The 20,370-nt window shown below is 26.7% G+C and overlaps 2 protein-coding genes across 5 annotated transcripts; one reads left to right on the forward strand and one right to left on the reverse strand.

The window, feature by feature from the left end:
- Positions 1–1,421: 1,421 nt before the first annotated feature.
- Positions 1,422–7,567, reverse strand: LOC123259976 (glutathione synthetase-like). Its single transcript, XM_044720822.1, has 8 exons — positions 7,405–7,567; positions 6,373–6,556; positions 5,923–5,998; positions 4,563–4,733; positions 4,238–4,476; positions 3,915–4,173; positions 1,691–1,965; positions 1,422–1,621 (listed from the first exon to the last, which is right to left on the reverse strand). Exons 1-8 carry the CDS (start codon positions 7,496–7,498, stop codon positions 1,495–1,497), a joined length of 1,425 nt encoding a protein of 474 aa, XP_044576757.1. The 5' UTR covers positions 7,499–7,567; the 3' UTR covers positions 1,422–1,494.
- A 357-nt stretch (positions 7,568–7,924) lies between these two features.
- LOC123259974 (far upstream element-binding protein 3) lies at positions 7,925–20,055 on the forward strand. Of its 4 annotated transcripts, none has more exons than XM_044720820.1 (13): positions 7,925–8,002; positions 8,075–8,730; positions 9,099–9,174; positions 11,811–12,005; positions 12,563–12,692; positions 13,683–14,003; positions 14,916–15,303; positions 15,397–15,601; positions 15,672–15,829; positions 15,956–16,094; positions 16,180–16,544; positions 18,375–18,656; positions 19,234–20,055. In XM_044720820.1, exons 2-12 carry the CDS (start codon positions 8,647–8,649, stop codon positions 18,633–18,635), a joined length of 2,322 nt encoding a protein of 773 aa, XP_044576755.1. In that variant the 5' UTR covers positions 7,925–8,002; positions 8,075–8,646; the 3' UTR covers positions 18,636–18,656; positions 19,234–20,055. The 4 variants fall into 4 exon arrangements, with proteins under 4 accessions (XP_044576755.1, XP_044576753.1, XP_044576754.1 ...); XM_044720818.1 differs by having other exon boundaries at positions 7,945–8,340; positions 8,470–8,730; XM_044720819.1 differs by having other exon boundaries at positions 7,945–8,321; positions 8,470–8,730.
- The last annotated feature ends 315 nt before the right edge of the window (positions 20,056–20,370 follow it).

A 20,370-nucleotide genomic window follows, 5' to 3' on the forward strand; every position in this document is an offset into this window, starting at 1 on the left:
TCACCCCAATTATTGACACCTACACTAAGCATGCCTAGAATCATCTGCTTATTTTTTATTTATTGATTAAGTAATCAATGCTTATTATTAAGTAATCAATTTTATTAAAGTTTATTAATAATAATTTCCATAAATGATTAAATACTTTTAAAAATATAAAAATTTATTTAAAAATAATTTATTGAATCAGGAATTCAAACTCTTACAGTTAATTTTTTAAGTTAAACTTGAAAAAAGGCGTCATAGCGCTGTCGAATGGCTGTCAATATGAGATTCAACTTAAAAATTATCAACTAGTTATTGACACCCATTATTTAAATATTATAAAGCATGCAATTAATTTCGATAATTCAATTTTATAAATTTTTCACATATTGTTAATTAAAAAAAAAAAAAAGATCATATTGTTAGATGAAGAAATTAATTTAAATTCGGCATTTAAAAAAAATGCTTTTCTAATCAAGTTTGATGAACTGATGCTAACTTTATTTTTTTTTTTTAATAATTAATATTTAATATTTTGAACTGGCAGTAATCTTTTTCAATTTTTTTATTAATTAGAATTTAATAAAAATTTATATAATAGTTATTCTTATTACAGATGATTAAATATATTTGAAAATAATTTAGGGTGTCAATATTTAGACCCTTGTCAATAATTGGGGCTTTTACATGATCTCTTTAAACTTAATTTTTTATTTAATTGGAGCCCATGGAAAGTTTTTTCTTTCTTCGAATTTTTAAGTATGTTAATTAAATTTATTTAAATTTATCTTAAAGAAATTTTTTTAGTTAATTAATTGGAACCAATGAACGATGATAAATTTATTATTATACGAAATTATGTTTAATTATATTATAAAAGACAAATATGTTAAGATCGAGGGCATTGAAATTACAGCCGAAATTTTTACTGTCTTTAACAGTGAAAATTAAACGTAGATCTAAATTAATTTTTGAGTATTTACTTAATATGATAACGACTGTATTTCTTGATCAGCGCCAAAAATTTCACCGACTTTTTCTTTAGATGGTTTTGTTTGTTATACTTCATTTATACTTTTAAAACTTTACTGTTGAATTCTTAAATTAAATATTTGTAAATTCAAATTTAAAAATGTTTAATCTTGAAATTGTGAATTACTTTTTTGAACATAAAAAAATTTTTAAATGAAAAATTAATTACTTTAAAAATTTTTTCTCAAGCACCTTGCATGAATTTAAAAGTAATTAAATTGTTGTAAAACAAATTAAGTAATTTACTACCAATTAAAGGCTGAATTAATATTAAACTAATTAATCCTCGTCTGTAAAAATTAAACAAACAACATATTCTTGAGTAATAAAATATTTTACTTGTTAATTAATAAACTTAAAAATCATCAGTTTAATCGACAAAATTTAAAAATTGATTCCGTACATGCAACAATGTATAATATTTATTCGGTAAATCATTATCATTATAAACTGTATAAAAATAAAAATGTAAATATATTATTCAACAAGATAAGGACTGTCAAGTCCACCAGCACCAGCAATTATTCCACCTTCATCTTCTCCGAATGGTTTAGTGCGTAACACATGTCCTACTTCTTTATTTATTTTAATATTATTTTGATCCCTTGAATAAAAAAATTAGACAGTTAATGATAAATTTAATTTTAAAAAATAATGATAAAAAATACACTACCCAATAATTATTCCATAAATTCCCAGCTCCGAAATAAGTTCTTGCAAACAATTTTTTTCATCATTGGGACCTAGAAGATAATTTTTCTCTCGTGGTGCATCAACATACTCCATAAGAATATACCCAGTACGTGATTTAGAATTTTTCATCGACTCTAAAGATGTTCTGACATTTAATCCGTAAATATTGTTACCACCACCTTCCCGTTGCGGTTTCATCACAAATTTTTCTGGATTTGATATCGCTAATTCCACAGCTTGATCACCATTTTTGTCCTTAAATATAAGAATGTTAACCATAAATTGCTTTATTATAATAATTAATGATAACTAGCATCCTGCAGTAACTATGTGAATTTCGAGATTAGCGGATTATGAATAAGAAAATTTTAGCTTAAGGATTTTTTGATATTTATAATTACACTATACATAAGGTAAAAGACCCAGTTACTGACACTGGCCTAGTTGTTTGACACTTGCATTTTATTCTAATTAAAAAAAATAAAATGTTCTGAAAAAATCAATTATCTTAAAATTTATAATTAAAAAATTATATTTATTAATTTATTAGAGTTGATTTTTTTTTTAATTAAAAGAAAATTGCAAGTATCAATAACTGAGTCTTTTACCTTAGTTTGAGTATTTTTTAAATAAATTTTAAAAATAATAGTGCTATCACAGGATCAATTAAAAATAATTTAATGGACAAATGTAACCGAACAAATTTATAGAGCCAAAAAACTATTAAAAACTCCTCTAAAAACTTGTCATAAAAATTGACTACTAAAAAATGTATAAAACCAAAAGGCACTAATTCTTGTCTCGACCTTTCTGATGATACCAAATTAAACTATAAAAATTCCTTTAAAAATAATATGCTCGTAACAAAATTTTCCTTACTCTCTCAATTATTTAAATCATAAATAACCATTTCATAAACATATACCCGTCACTAAATTTTTCTTAGTCTCTTAATTATATAAATTAATTTTTGACATATAACCGCATTCACGTGTACAAAACAAAAATAAATAAATAAAAAAATTTTGTTTATCGCGAAATTCGAATCTTTTTATAACTACTTTGAAAATTTATCATAATCTTGATAAATCTCACCGGATATACTGTAATATTTTTTGCAAATCTGTAAAATGTGAAATTGTTTTTCTTTTTTTCTTTCGTTTCTCTCGAATTTATAAACTATATATTTTCTTTATATTGTAATTTTATGGATGTATATTGCCGATTGGCGTCTTCTAAATAAATAAATAAATAAATAATACCCTTTGAACTGCCCTAATGGCTATGTAACAGCATACAGCATTACTTGGTAAATTAGCAACTAAATGGCGTTGAATATGTGCAATTGTTTAATTGTTATAATTATTACTAGTAGATCACCCCGGCTTAGCACGGGTATTTAACAAAAATTTTAAAATTAATTATTAGAAGGATCTAACGTTGAAAATTATAAATGAACTCTTTGAACACTTATAGAAAATTACTACAAAATTTGGAGTCTGTAGGAGCTATAGTTTGAAAAATAAAAATTTTCATTGTTAATGCCTACTTCCACAACCCCCTTTGGGGTGATCTATCATAAAATTTTTTCATAAACTATTTCTATATCTCTTACAGAAGATTCCTATCAAATTTGGAGTCGATAGGAGCTATATTTTAAAAACGGGAATTTTTCATTGTTAACGCCTCCGCAAACACCTTTAAGGGAGGAATTTCTTAAAACCCGTTCTTAGCTGACATCTACATGGCAAAAGTAATATTCCTATAGGAACCTCTTATAATAATATAGATTATCATTATTTTTTTTTCTTTTTATTTTTATCAATTGCTATTATTTTCTTGGGTTGCAGTTGCTAACACATCAATAGTCTTTTAATTTAGCAATTTAACTACTACTACTATTGAATTACTATACTAGCTATGAGTCATCTTGTTATACATCATAAAATTTTTTAAATAAATAAATAGCATATGAAATATTGAAAAGGCACAAATTCATGTCTCGACCTTCCCAATGATACTAAATTTATTTAATTTAAAAAACCTATTTTATCATATAAATACATCGGAAACAAAATTTTCTTTATTCTCTTAATTTGATACTGTTATACATTAATCCATTAAGTACTATGAAAATCTTATGTACTTAACACACTATTGCATAACAGAGTTCAATTATATAGATAAATAAATAATATACTTACAAAGTCTAAAGAATATAAACCAGCAAATACTTGACGTACGAGTGTAATTTCGTTTTCATTAAGAAAACGTTTTAATGCATCAGGTTGCGCTAGAGCTTGTTGGACTTTTTTGGTGCCTGCTAAGTGATATTGTATCGATGGACATTTAATTGCCCGAGAACGTTCCATAAGTAAACGAACTTTCCATACTTCTTGTGATGTATATGCCGATGATTCATAACCGGTACGATAATACACCACAGACACTAAATGATTTTCTCTATAAAAAAAATTTTTTAAGAAATAAATATTAAATAAATATTAATAAAAAAATTCTAACTTACACAAATAATTCTTTATTCGGTCTAAGCTGTGCCTGTTTAATTAATTCGTTAAACGTACGCCTGATAACTTTTATTTCTGGATTAATATTATGAATCGCATGTTCAATAACTCGTTGATCGCAAATGTTATATGTTATCTCTTCAACGACGAATAATATCACAGATTCTTTATTATTGTAAATTTTCCATGCTTCGGTTAATCCACTCGCAAAGCCTACTGTTGAATTATTTTCTGGTATCTTTAAAAATTATAAAAAAAAAAATATTAATATGTTTTCTGGAATTTTAAAAATATAATTTTATTTTAAAGTTTACTAATACTCACATTTTTAATTTTATTCGCCTGACCTAGTTGTGACAGTACATATTTATGAAGTTTAGAAACAACTGGTGCTAATCCCGCAAAACTTGATGAAATTGTATTACATTCAATTTGTTTAATATTCAAATCACTGTTTAACAAATAATCCGATCTAAATAATCCCAAACTGTGTTCCTGTTGAATTATATAATTTATGACATATTATTTCAATTTATGGCACTAAAGTTGACAGACATTAAATTTTTTTTTTTAATTTTACAGCAATTTAATTATTATTAAAAAAATTCCACATGTGAAAATTATTAATAAAAATTTTTATCATTTTTAGTAGATTTCATAGAAATTGATCTTCATGACGGAACTTTTGAAAAATTTTGATATATTTCGACTCAGTTCATCAAACTGATTCACAAAATACATATGGTTCAAAAGTTTATATATATATATATATATAAGGTGTGCCAAAATGTAATTCCCGTGGAGAACCTTTTAAAATTGGAATTTTTAGTTCTGCTTTTAACAGGAGCTGCGTTTGGGCATTTCCTGATATATTTTGGTGTGAGACAATGTATTTGATTTTCATAGAATTTTTTAACAGAAGCTTAGTTTGGGTATTTCCGGTGAAAATTCAAAATTTGGCCGGAAGTGCCCAATTAAATTTCCTGTTAAAAATCCTATAAATAATCAAATGAATTCTCTCAACCCGAAATATCTCAGGAAATGCCCAAACACAACTGCTGTTAAAAGTGGAACTCAAAATTCCAATTTTAAAAGGTTCTCCACGGAAGTTACATTTTGGCACACCCTAATATATATATATATATGGGATATAAAGCGACTTGTCAGGACAATATTGTCTATAATTAGCAACGGATCTCTGCCAAACTCCACATACTTCTTCTACAGATAAATACCGAAGTCAAGTTCGAAGATGAGCTTAATTGGTCAAGTAATTTAGAAATGCCAGAATTTCAAAATTTTCAAAATCTTAAAAATACATATTTCTTCACTTTCTTGCTCGAATAACTTTTGAATGGGATAATTTATTGAATCTTTGTAAATTGCATCTGAAGCTCTTTAAATAAGCTTCAATTTGAGTACTATATCATATGTGTAGTCTCAAAATTATGTCCTATTCCGCTATGCCAATTATGAAACTTGCTGTTGCGCTAGTTTTTTATTTTTTTTTTCTGTATACAATCCTGGTAGTTTTTTTTTTCGATTCATTATGAAATCTACTTTCATTTCGGCTGTCGAATAACCTTTTGATTTTTATTATAATTGATTTTTTATCAAATTAAAAAAAATTGACAGCTAACTTCCGTATCATTTTAATTGTTAAATTAATTATTAAATATTTTACCTGTGCGTATCCTTCCTTGAAGACAATTTTGTACACATTAAATAATTCCATAGTGAATTCATCAGCCTTAATGGTACTGTAATTAAATAATAACATTAAAGTTAGCAGTCACTTGATCATTTTTTAATTTTTATTTAACAAAAAAATTTATTCCAAAAAAATTGGATTTTTAATTTTATTAAATTTCTTCATGTCAACTTTTTTAGCCATAATTTATTTGTTAAAAAAATTATAAAATATCTGGTAAATTAATTTTCATAATTAAATATTATTTATTAAATTAATTTTCAAAGCTAATAATTTAGTTATTAAAAAATGTATCAATAATTCAAATTAATAATTTTTTTGTATAAAATTTGACTTATCATTTTTTAATTGGTCTAAAAATACAAAGAACTGACGTATGTCTACTGAAGATACTAAAAAAATTAAAATAATTATTCAAATTACCTTTGTAAAGTTTCTGTAAGAAACTCATCATCATAAGCTACTTTATGCATTAACTTATTAATAGTAACTTGTATATTTTTAGCCTTATCAAATTCACATCTCGGAAAGCTCGTTGGTATCAGTGTGAATTTTGATATCTTCACACAATTACGATCGAAACGCTTGTTTGAATGCATTGAAATGCCTGAAAAAAAAAAATACGATTCAATTTGTATTAAATTGTATAATAGTAAAGTTAGCCGACGTTTTTAATTTTTTTCAATTATTAAATTAGAACTAAAAAATATTTTTTAAAAATTGCACTTATAGTTTTTCAAGTTTTTCGCAAATCAAAATTTTTTATGAAAATTAATTTAGCAGATATTTTATAATTTTAATAATTTTTTTTAACAATTAAATTATATCAAAGAAAATGAGAAAAAAAAATTGACATTTAGAAAATTAAATAAATAAAAAATGGAATTTTTTAGAAATAATTTTTCGGGGCGAATTTATTTATTAAAATTAAAAAATTATCAAGTGACTACTAAATTTAATGTCATATAATTTTTTCAATAAAAAAATTTTTAGATGTAGGCTAACTTAATTTTCATCGAAAATTGATGAAAATTAAGTTAACCGACATCTAAAAATTTTTATAATTTTTTTTTTATTGAAAAAATTATTACAAATTAATAAAAAAAAAAAATTTCATTTGTAAAAAACTTGAAGGACTATAAGTACAATTTTTAAAAAATATTTTTTTTTCTAATTTAATTATTAAAAAAAAATTAGAAAATTAAGTTAGCCGACACTTAAAAATTTTTTATTTTTTTATTAATTAAAAATTAGAACTAAAAAACTATTTTTTGAAAATTCCACGTATAATTTTAAAAATTTTCTACATGTAAAAATTTTTATTTTAATTTTTTAAAAATCATTTTTCAACAAAATAAATTATTCAAATTTTTAAATGTCGGCTAATTTAATTTTCATTAATTTTCATGGCTAACTTTAGTATCATAGAAAATTGTCAATTAAAATTATACTTACCATTTATCAAAGCGAAATCTTTAGCAACATCAACTATTTCTTCCAATTTCTTCTCTTCTAATGGCACATCAACACACAATTTAATAGACTTCATTTTAAAAAAATTAACTCAATAAATAAAAAATATTTAAATATATTAAAATATATCAACTATTACTGATATATTAAAAATAATTAATCAACAAGTACAGTTAACTAAAAATTATCAGGAGCAATATTTATCATTAACAAGACACGTAACTACAAAACTATAAAAACTATCAGATAAAAAACACACATATACTTCCATACAAATAACCTGATAATTAAATATTTATCATATCATCACAATGAAAAAAATCAACAATCACCCGCCGTTAGGTTATATTTTCAAAACAGAGATAAAATAAAAAAAAAACTCAATAATAAAATTTTATTTAAAAGCAGCGACAGTTTGTGTCACTTCTCAACTCTGATTGGCCCGAATATCCAGCTCTGATTGGTGGATTCTCCATTCAGGTCACAGATTCGCCTAAGCTCCACTAGGTGGCGTCAGTAAATTGCCAGAAGCTTGGGAAGAAAATTGCTTAGAAACTGGAGACAAGTTCAATCAAGTGCTGTGAGTTTGATCTTAAAAGTATTGAAAGAACTTATAAACTTGTGAATATTATTATTTTTCACTTATTTATAGGTAGTTAATTAACTAATCATCAAAAATATATTTATTTAAATAACTCCAACGCGGGAGTAAAAATATTACGACTTGCTAACAGGGCGCATACTGTATAGTAGTTACATCAAAACCAAACAATCCAAGTGTGTGAAAAAATATTACAGCTCCAATTCGTAATCTCTAATTGCAAGTGACTCGGCTTACCCTGGATCATCAGCCTCATTGTTATCAACGTTCAGTTTTATCCTCGTTCTCAGTAGCATCGGTATCGTATCTAGTTCCTGGTGATTACAGTATATTACAGTGACGCTTGCGCGCCATTACTAATTATCTTATTCTCTTAAACCATACATTCTTTGGTATATATCATACAGTATATTTAATATCCCTTTTTTCGTGTGCTTTTTCCCCAGGCACCAGTGATCAGGTCTTACGGAGGTATTATCACCGAAATTAAAAAGTCAAAAGGAGTTTTTAAAATAAATTTATCCGTGGATAAAAAAAATTTAAAACAATTATTTATAAATACCGTCTTTATAAAGAAAGAGCATAAATAATAAACCGGTACGTGAAAAATTTGATGGTTAACAATGAGTGACTACTCAGCGGTAGCTCCGCCTCAGAATTTCAGCCAGAGTTCGGCGTTTGCCGCGGCATTACAACGTGCTAAACAGGTATATGATTCATACGTTTATATATATATATATATATATATATATATATATATATATATATATATATATATATATAGTCTATTATTATAAACTTATATTTAATGCATACTTGGGTATAAATATATATGCCAAATATGTTTTAAGTTTAAATTTATTCACGGCCTGACTGAGAATGACCTTTTGCTGGTTGAGAACTTTACGTTTTTATTTTATTAAATTTTTATTCAGTCTTTTATGCTCGGGAATATGGATTCATAAATATTGAATGCTGACTGGAGTCTCTGGACCTGAATAAATGAATGATAGTATTGATTATAGGACGCTTTTGTTTATCATTAATTTATTATTTTTTTTTTTTTTAATTTTAGATTGCTGCTAAAATCAATCCTGGAGGTAGTCAGAACAGTGATAGTGGAATCAAAAGGCCTCTTGAAGACAGCTCAGGTAATTAAAATTTTTATTATTAATTTTTAAGTGATTATTTAATTCAATTGAAATTTATAGAACGTGAGAATTGATAATGAAAATTTATTTAGGGGATATTTTATAATTTTTTTGACAAATAATTTATGGCAAAAAAATTGATATGTAGAAATTATAAAAAATTAAGGATGCAATTTTTTGAAACTAATTTGTTTATTAAATAAAATTAGGAAAACGATTGACCCTAAAGGCCATCCCTGCAACTTTCCGCTAATTCCATACTTGAGCGCTAAAAATTGCACTTATGACGTTTTAGAGCTCTTCGAGCTCAAAAATATTAATTTTGTGTCATTTTGAGCTCTTCAAGCTCAAAAGTCTAATAGAAGTTTGATATAGCACTATTTTTTGAATTTTCAAACCGCAATAACTTTTGAATGATTGAAATGATTTTCACGCGGTTAGCGGCATTCGACGCAGTTTTTTAATCTTCATAAAGGATTTTTAAGTTTAAATTGATTGAACGAAGAATTTCAAAGTAATTCCGAAAAAACACTTTTCGGTTTTCTTTCGTTCACGATATCTTTCGAACGAATCGACCGATTTTGACCGGATTAGCGGCGATCGACGTGGTTTTTTAAGGTTAACATCTGATTAGTTTTTGGAATCAATTGGTAAAGCCGTTTAAAAGTTATTACAAAAAAACCACGTTTGAAAAAATTTTTTTTAACTTCCCGCTAAGAAAATCGAAGATTTTCGAAAATCGGGAAGTTATTGTTTTCACCCCGTTTTTCAAAAATCGAGTTTTCGTCAGATCTCGACGTTTTAAGGTCATAGGAAGCTTCCCTGACTACCCCCGCGATGTTGTCACTATGTCTGTATGTATGTGTGTGTGTGTGTGTGACTATGTGACTCGCTTATAACTTTCGAACGACTGAACCGATCGGAATCTACTAAACGGCGTTCTAAAGAGTTCCCTCAAACCTGGATTTTCTGTGAATTTGAACCGATTCGGACCGATAGATTTTGAGAAATTTTGAAAAATCTCAAAAAAAAAAAGAAGAAAAAATTTTTTTTGGAATAACTTTTAAAAGGTTTTATCGATCAACTTCAAAAACTAATCCGCCCTTAAGCTTGAAAAACCACGCCGATCGTCGCTAATCCGGTCAAAATCGGTTGATTCGTTCGAGAGATATTGTGAACAAAAGAAAACCGCAAAAAGTGTTTTTTTGACATAACTTCGTCATTTCTTCTCGGATCGTTTTTGATGAAATAGAATAATTTTTAGAGCTTAAAAAACCGCGTCGATCGCCGCCAAGAACGTATAAATCGGTTGATTGGTTCGAGAGATATCTTCGTTAAAATATTTGGAAACAAGTGTTTTTTTAACATAACTCCGACCTTTTTTGGAATAACTTTTAAACGGCTGCACTGATCAATTTCAAAAACTAATCAGCTATTAGCATGAAAAAATTACGTCGATCGCCGTCAAGCCGGTCAAAATTGGTCAATTCGTTCAAGAGATATCATGAACGAAAGAAAACCGAAAAAAGTGTTTTTTTTTTTGGAATTACTTCAAATTTTTTAGTTTTACCAATTCAAACTTGATAATTCTACATTAAACTGAAAAAATTGCGTCAAATGCTGCCAATCGCGTGAAAATCGGTTGATGCATTCAAAAGTTAGTGCGGTTTGAAAATTAAAAAAATATTGTTCTATGAAACTTCTATTAGACTTTTGAGCTCGAAGAGCTCAATTGCATAGAAAAGCTATTTTTTTAAGCTCAAAGAGCTTAAAATAACACATAAATTGTAAAACATCATTAGTGCAGTTTTAAGCACCTATGTATGGAATTAGCGGGAAGTTGCACGGATGGCCTTCAGGATCTACGGTTTTTCTAATTTTTTTTAGTTTTTTTTTGAGATTTCTCAAAATCTACTGGTTCGAATCAGTCCAAATTGTATTCAAAATCTAAGTTTGGCCAAGCCCTTTCGAATGGCGCCTACCGCGATGAATAGAAATCGGTTAAACCGTTCAAAAGTTATAAGAGAGTCACATACATACATACATACACACAGGCATACGGATATCATCGCGAATACATTGAGGGAAGCTTCCTAGGACCTTAAAATGTCGAAATCTGATAAGAATTAGATTTTCGAAAACGGGGTAAAACCAATAACTTCCCGATTTAAAAAAAATTTCAATTTTCTTAGCAGGAAATTAATAATCAAACGACTGCCAACTTTAATATTATTTCAGTATTATGTTTTATAAGTAGACAAATATATAATACTAAAGTTAGCCGACATTTTAAATTTTTTATTCATTAATTAATTAGAATTGAAAAATATTTTTTAAAAATTGCACTTACAGTTTTTAAAGTTTTTTACGAATTAAATGTTTTTTTATTTTTTTGTAATAATTTTTTCAATAAAAGAAAATTTTTTCAATTTTTAGTTATAAAGTAAAACCCCCAGTAGTATAGCTGCTTATGTACTGGTACATGAGCAGCTACTGGAGCTCTTACCTTACCGGCTAACTTAATTTTTATAAAAAAAATTAACATAGAAATTTTAAAAAATTAATTTAATTAATAGAAATATAAATTAAATTGTTGATATAAAATATTAATGAAATAAAATAATTATTTTTTGCAGGTTTCAATGACGAATTTTCAGAACCAGAGGCAAAAAAATTGGCGCCAGATCCATTAATTGGAATGAGAGGAGGACCATTGGGTGGAATGAGTGACAATGGCGGGAACCGAGGAGGTCCGGTATCGTCACCAACACCAGGCTTGGGAGGTATATGCACTGAAGATATCAGAGTTCCGGACAAAATGGTCGGATTAAGTAAGTTTAGGAATTTTATTGATTAAAAGAAAAATTCCTAATCTTTATTAAAAAACTGATCTACGCGTTATTTTTAATTTTACATAATAATTGCTTTTATTAACTGATTTAGACAAATATTTTGATTGAAACTTACTACTCGATAATTATTCCCAGTAACATTTACTGTCTATATTAATACATATATATTTTATTTATTTTATTTATTAAAGTAATTACTGTTCAATCAAAATAACTGTACTTAATCCGAGTGAAAGATTTATTATCATTAACATTATTATCTCGGACTGGTATTTAAATTTAGAATTGAATAATATATTTATTAATAATTAGAATCACAGTTTATCTTATTTTTTTGTATGTTTTATTTTATTTGTGTTTTTAAATACTAACAAGTGATTCTAAATTCTATAATAAATTTTATAAAATTTTAAATATTATTAAAAAAAAAACTAATTCCATGAGATTAATAATGTGACATAAATTTTAGTTTAATATAATTTTTTTTTTTTTCTATTTCCAGATAAATAATTTAATAATTGTATGTATTTTTTTAGTAATTGGACGAGGTGGTGAACAGATAACGAGGTTGCAAAGTGAAACAGGGTGTAAAATACAAATGGCACCCGAAAGTGGCGGTCTGCCTGAACGTCTTTGTACCCTAACGGGTCCAAGAGAAGCTGTCAAGTAACTTGTTTTCCCTTTTTTTTTTTTTATTTTCTTGTTTTTATTAATGCCGTATTATTTATACTTATATATTTTATTTAATTATTATTATTTTGTATGCAATGCAATCCCATATGAAATCCCCAAAAACATTCACGACATTATGTTTTTATCTGCTTTAGATATATCTATAAAAACGTATATATATAATATATATTTTTAAAAAATTAACCATTATAATTACCAAGCAAACTATCCTCCTCGATATTATTTTAAACAAATGTCTGCCATGTTTAACATATTTATATTTATATATATTTGTAATATATATTTATATAAGTGTTTAATAATTTAAAAATTGATTGATATCGCACATGCATTTATAGAAATATCAAAATCGTTGACATTTTTTCAGAATTATTGTAGATCCTGGAGCAACCATGGACACTACGTATTTTTTCATTTATCATTTTTTATTCCTCATATATTATTGAACAATTGTAATCATAAGCATATATATATTATTTACTGCTCATATTTTATTGAAAAAAAAATATTTTATTATTTTTTTTTTTTTTTGTTTATTAAAATTAATGTATAATAGTTTTTTATTTTTACCAATAGGGATTTTAAGACAGTGAGAAAATTGTAGGGAGGATAGAATTGTGCATGGGTTTCTCAAACAAAATCACGACGTCTATTTATTTTATTTGTATTTTATTTAAAAAAAAAAAAAAAAAAAAAAGTAATTGCAAAATTATATCATTAACCACTATTACTACTAGTCTCATTGTTATTATATTTATATGAAAAAATTTATGTAAACTTTTATTTTTGGTATTGATATTTCGAAACATTACAGCCATATGATTGTGCTTTGCAAACAAATATTGTATTATGTGTATTGTATATTGCTTAGTAATAATTAGTTTATTCAAATTAATTCTATTAATTTATTTTTTAATTTATATGTTTTATTTACAAAATTTCTTTTTTTTATTTGTGTTGCAGTCGTGCCAAGGATTTGGTACTGTCGATAGTAAATCAACGGTGTCGCTCTGAAGGAGGTATGGGTGAGATGAATATGCCGAACCCGAATGCTGGAGGTGGAAACGGTGGGGTTGGTGGCAATAACGGAGGTGGAGGAGGTGGTGGACCTATAATAAGTAACAACAGTCACCCGGGAAGTTTAGAAATTATGATTCCTGGTCCCAAAGTTGGATTAATTATCGGAAAAGGTGGCGAGACCATTAAACAGCTTCAGGAAAAATCTGGAGCTAAGATGGTTGTAATTCAAGATGGACCTTCTCAGGAACAAGAAAAACCTCTAAGGTTAATATTTATTAAAAATTTTTTTTTCTTTTCATAAATATTTATTATTATTGTTATATTAATTTAAAAGAGTCAATTATTATTAACTAATACTAATAATATTAATAATAATAATAAAACTTCAGTCATATAATAATAATAATAATAATTATTATTATTATTATTATTATTATTATTATTATTATTATCATAATCTATATTATTAAAAGAATAAGCAAAATTTAGGCTGCATTCGAAAATGCTCTATCTCTAGATACATAATTAAGAAATGACCCTGTATCTTGTGAACTATTGACATTTTTAAAGATATAAGCTCATCCCAATGTTACACTCATCGAGACCTTTCATTTGAGTACCCACATCAATTTTTCATATATTTCATATATTTATATATTTCACGAATACCATATATATAAAATATATGAAAATTGCCATGTGGGTACTCAAATGAAAGGTCTCGATGAGTGTAACATCGGAATGAGCTTATATCTTTAAAAATTTCAATAATTAAGAAATGTCCTTGTAAACTATTGACATTATGTATCTTGTAAACTATTGACGTTTTTAAAGATATAAGCTCACCCCGACATTACACTCATCGAGATCTTTCATTTGAGTACCCACATCAATTTTTCATATTTTTATATATATATTATATATATCACTATATGAAAAATATATCAAAATGCATGTGGGTACTCAAATGAAAGCTCTTGATGAGTGTAACATCGGAATGAGCTTATATCTTTAAAAACGTCAATAGTTATAAAAGTATAGTGCAATTTAATGAAGCAAAATTTTATTTATTCATAGTTCACAAGTCACAGTAGTTACATAGTGACTGCAAATTTGTTTATTATTATTATTATCCTAGAAAAATTGATTAATTTTTTTTTTTTTTTATTTTTACAGAATAACTGGAGATCCACAAAAAGTTGAGTACGCTAAACAATTAGTCTATGAATTAATAGCAGAAAAAGAAATTCAAATGTATAACCGTGGACCGAGAAATAATGACCGTAATAGTTTTTCAAACGACAATGGTTTTAATAACCATGGCCCTTCGTCATCGAATAACGGTGATAATTGCGAAGTATTAGTCCCAAGAGCGGCTGTTGGTGTTGTAATTGGCAAAGGAGGTGATATGATTAAAAAAATTCAGTCTGAAACTGGAGCACGCGTACAATTCCAGCAGGGAAGAGAGGAAGGTCCAGGTGACAGAAAATGTTTACTGTCTGGAAAACCACAGGCTGTCGAGCAAGCGCGTCAACGAATTCAAGAGCTCATTGATAGTGTAACGGTCTGTAATTTTTTTTATTTTATTTATTTTTTTTTAACATCAGACCTATTTCACTTTGTTGTAAAACAATACTGATATTAATTTAAATTGCAGAGACGAGATGATAGACCGCCTCAAGGAAGAGGCGGCCCGCGTGGTAATGGGTTTGGCGGAGGTAACAATAACAATGGCGGAGGCGGCGGTCGTCCTAATGAATACGGAGGCTGGGATCGTCGTCAAGGAGGTGGTAACATGCAAGATAAAATCGAAGCTACGTACAATGTACCTTCAACAAAATGCGGAATAATTATTGGAAAAGGTTTTTTTTTTTTTTTAAATTTTTTTTTATAATTTATATTATTTTATTAAATTATTTAATTAAATTTAAGGTGGTGAGACAATTAAACAAATTAACCAGCAAACGGGAGCACACTGTGAACTTGATCGCAGAAATCCAGGAACTGAGACTGAAAAGATTTTCATCATTCGCGGTACTCCGGAACAAGTTGAACACGCTAAAAGGATATTTAATGAAAAATTAGGCGTGGTATGTAAATTAAAATTTTTATTATTTTATTTATTTATTTTATTTTAAGTCGCTTTTTTTAATTATTTTATTTGTGTGTATTTTTTTATGATTTTTAATACCAATTATTATTTTTTTTTTTTTTAGCAAAATGACCCAATGCATGATTTCCAAGGTGGTAATGCAGCATACGCTGGTGCTCAAGGTGCAATAGGCTATAATCCTACATGGAATGCAAGTGCAGGTTATCAGACATGGCCTACTCAAGCTCAACCAGCTGATCCTGGTATATATAATTTTTTTTTTTTTTTTTTTTTTAACATAAATTTAAATAATTGTTTGTTTAAATAAAATAAAATAAAATTTTTTAGCTGCTGCAGCACAACCAGTGCAAATAAACCCTCAAACAGGACAAGCAGATTACAGCGCTCAATGGGCAGAATACTACCGTTCCTTGGGTATGCACCGTGAAGCTGAGTTAATCGAACAACAATCCAAGCAAGGTAAAGGCGATCCATCTCAGCAACAAGCAGCAGTTGCCGCCGTTGCGACTCCTGGTGCTGCAGCTGCTCAGACAGCTCAACAGCAACCGCAAGCGAACCAACAAGCTCAGCAGCAAAATGCTGCCCAAAATGGTGGTCAGGCGGACTACAGTGCTCAGTGGGCCGAGTACTATCGCAGTATTGGTAAAATGAAGGAAGCCGAGGCTATAGAGGCCCAAATGAAAGCTGGAAAGGTAATTTGATTTTTATTTCATTTTTTTTTCTAATTTATTTTGATACTAAAATCAGCAGATATTTGACAGTTTTTTTTTATTTTTGTAAAAAAAAATTATTTGTCGGAATAATTAAAGACACCCGTTCTTAATTTATTTAAAAACTATTTTAATTTAAAAAAAAAATGTTTATTATTTTAATTTGTCGGTTGTTGAAGTGTCAGTTAAAAAAAAGATTATTTATTTATTTGAAAAGAAACGCCTTCGGCAATTTACAGCAATATATTACATTTTCATGGTTAGAATGTTTAATTAATATTTATATACAATAAATAACATTTGTAAAGAGAAGATAGATTTAAGAAATTTGAGAGAAGAAAAAAACAAAAAAAGAAAATTTTAAATAATTGATAATTGATAATCACTAATTAGTAGATTTCATAGAAATCTAACTATTGTATTGGTCTTCATGACGGAACTTTTGAAAAATCTTGCTATATTTCGACTCAGCTCGTCAAGCAGATTCAGAAAATGCATATCGACGGTCTAATTAGCAATTTGTCTAACTCCTTATTTTTTAGTGGGTGATTTTTTAACATTTTGATGTAGCCATAATCGAATTATAAATTATTTGAATGATTCAAACCTAAATATTATATCTCTATTAGATAATAATGATATTAAATGGTTTTTTTAAAGTGATAATAAATTTTGAACTAATTGTTTTTTTTCGTACAAATAGAAGATTCTCTAAAATGGAGTTAGACAATTTGCTAATTAGAACGTCGATATGGTTCAAAAGTTTATATATATATATATATATATATATATATATATATATATATATATATATACGATATAACCGGCCTTGTCTCTTCTCTAACTCCCGCAATTCTATACGGATCTTAATAAAACGTAACATACTCATTCTTAGTACGATTTCCGAGATTAAGCTCAAAGATGAGCGAAATCGGTCGATTAGTTTTGAAATGAGAGCAATTTAAAAATTTTCAAAAACTACAAAAATTTTCACTTCTATCGTATTTCCGTGCAATAACAATTAAACGAGATATCATATTCAATTTTTATGAATTGTATCTGAAATATTATTTAATAAGCTTTAATTCGCATACTTATCTATTTTTCTAAATTAAATAGTTTAGGAATGACAAAAATTTAAATTCCTCAAAATCCTCAAAAATTGGATCTTTTACTGTTTCATTGAGAAATAACTATTGTATGCGATAACTTGTAAAATTTTTGTAAATTGCATCTGAAAGTTTATAAAATAAACTTTAACTTGCATATTTCACCATCAGTCAAGGCCAAAAATTACTTACTATTTCTGTCTATTTAATGGAATTTTACTTTTGCATTCGTTTGAGAAATGATTGTTTCAGTAGTTGTTGGATTCATTGTGAAAGCTACTTGCATTTCGGCTGCCGAATAGTCTTTTTTTGATATTTAACAATCACTATTTGTACATCTGGAATATTATTTTAGAATCACCCTTTTTGCTTCACTTTTTATCTTATCTGCCGGTCCTTCAAAAATTTCATAATTAAAATGTCCATTATTGTATGATTTATTATATCTCGTCTGATTTATTAAAAAATATTTAAAAATAACTGCGTTTAAACTATTAATTACAATACTATTTTTAAAAATTTGTAATTTTTTTTATTTTTAGATTTGGAACTTTTTATTAAAATTTTTTTTATAGAAATTTAGTTGTTAAAAAATAAAAATAAAAATTGATAAATGTCTGTTGACATTAGGATCATAATTTATGACATTTAATTTCTATCAATGTTCAATTAAAATTGATTTATGATTAATAATTTTTCACAGGGCAATCAAATGCCTCAAGCTCAAATGCAACAGCAAACAATGCAAGCTCAAACCGGAGCTGCAGCTGCTCCACCAACGCCAGCAAACGCTTTTCCACAAGCATATGGAGCCTATCCGGGGATGAATCCTGGCTCAACACCCGGTAATTACTATGCCGCAGGTGCTGGAGCTCCACAGCAACCGAATCCAGGACAACAGAATCCGGGATTCCCAGCTGGCTATCAGAATTACTCTTACTCCCAGCCCAATGCTGATAATTAAGAGTCTCTACAATATAATTAAGTAAGTGAATATTTATCTTTTTTTTCAATAACAGCTTTTTAAAATTGCATATAAATAATTTAATGTAAAATTTTTCTTATAAAATTATCAAAATTAATTTTTATAATTTCTATTATGTATAATAATTTTATTAAATTAAAATATTAAATATGCAATTTTTTAAAGCTCAATAAAATTTAAAATTGTAATTAACAATTTTAAACAATCAATCGATTGCTTATCAATGGTGTAACAATATTAATCCGATATTATATATAATTATTCTATTATTATATACATGTATGTATTTTTTAATTAGCATTAGTATTATATAAATGTATATCTATCTATATTTTATTTTTTTATCTTTTTTAACATCTGGCGTTGTTATTAAAATTTTCAGGACAAATAATTATAAAATGAAACAAAATAACTAAATATGATATGATATTGAATGCATAATTATGTTTTACACCTTTGACAATTTAAAATATTTAACAAAGAAAAAATGATAATTATCAACTGATAATTTATTGTAATTTGTTAATTATATAAACATATTTTATTTTTTCTACAGTAATCATTTCATTTCCCACAGTTTTCAGATAGCTTTCCATTGGGACGCGGTAACCTGCTGTTGTCTTCACATTATATAAAAAAAATTAATTCATTAAAATAGTTACTACAAAATATTGAATTGATATAAACTATATCATAATAATAATCATAATAATAATAATTAACAATTATGGTAATTGACGATCCGTATAATAGCGAAAAAAAGATAATTTAAATTCATAAAAAGTATGAAGATATAGTAAAGAACAGTAATACAAGTCCTCCGTCAATTTCTTCTTTCTTTTATTAAAATAATTAATAATTAATAAACAAAAAGTATATAACCACCGTAGGATATTATATTTTTAATTGCTAAATCTTATAAATAAATAATTAATGTGTAAACAAATATAGTCCTTCAGTGTTCTTTAAAAAAAAAAAAAAAAAAAAAAAATTGTCTTAAATGTTTCTTATCATGAAAATTTTTACTGTACTGTAATATAAAAAAAAATAATTACGAGGATAACAATAGTAGAAGGTATGTATTAGTAGGTGGCCAGCAGACGAGTTTTAGGATATTGTACTACGAATGCTTATAAAAAAAAAAAAAAAAAAATTGGAAATTAATAATTTGAATATTGATGTGGGTAAAATTAAGTTTATAAGACAAATATGTATTGTTAGGTTTCGTGTCTGATGCAGCAGCCTCGTATGCTAATAATAATTATTAATATTAACAATAATGATATCATTGTCTTTCTAATTATTTTGGCTTTTTTATATTGTCATTAATGGTATGAATTATTAATTAATTGATAATCTTGTATTAATCAACCAATATCACTAGTTGAGAAAATTTTAATTTGTGTAAACTTTTACTGATATTTAATACCCATTATGCCTTTTTATATTTTATATATTATAATTATGATTAGTCATTTAATTTTTGTTAATCTTTATTTTAATTAATGTAATTTAGGTTGATATTGCACTCCATTAGTTTCATTTTTAGATCCGGAAAGCAGCTGTCTAGAGCCTAGAGCCTGTCCGACAAATTTCAATGTTATAAATTTTTTTATATTATACATATTTACCGATTTATATAAACATAGGCTTGACATTTTTGCTTAGCAATTGCAATGCATTTATTATTTATCATTATATTGTTTTATCTTCG

This window comes from Cotesia glomerata, linkage group LG2 (assembly GCF_020080835.1).
Source record: "Cotesia glomerata isolate CgM1 linkage group LG2, MPM_Cglom_v2.3, whole genome shotgun sequence".
Lineage (NCBI taxonomy): Eukaryota > Metazoa > Arthropoda > Insecta > Hymenoptera > Braconidae > Cotesia > Cotesia glomerata.

Excerpts from the sequence above, each read along its gene's own strand:
- LOC123259976 (XM_044720822.1), bottom strand. The coding sequence starts at position 7,498 with ATGAAGTCTATTAAATTGTGTGTTGATGTGCCATTAGAAGAGAAGAAA. Across the intron at positions 4,174-4,237 it reads CCGAATAAAGAATTATTTGT|AGAAAATCATTTAGTGTCTG; the intron begins GTAAGTTAGAAT and ends TTTTTTTTATAG. Across the intron at positions 1,966-3,914 it reads GTTTATATTCTTTAGACTTT|GACAAAAATGGTGATCAAGC; the intron begins GTAAGTATATTA and ends CTTATATTTAAG.
- LOC123259974 (XM_044720820.1), top strand. The coding sequence starts at position 8,647 with ATGAGTGACTACTCAGCGGTAGCTCCGCCTCAGAATTTCAGCCAGAGT. Across the intron at positions 9,175-11,810 it reads GCCTCTTGAAGACAGCTCAG|GTTTCAATGACGAATTTTCA; the intron begins GTAATTAAAATT and ends TATTTTTTGCAG. Across the intron at positions 15,602-15,671 it reads CGGAATAATTATTGGAAAAG|GTGGTGAGACAATTAAACAA; the intron begins GTTTTTTTTTTT and ends ATTAAATTTAAG.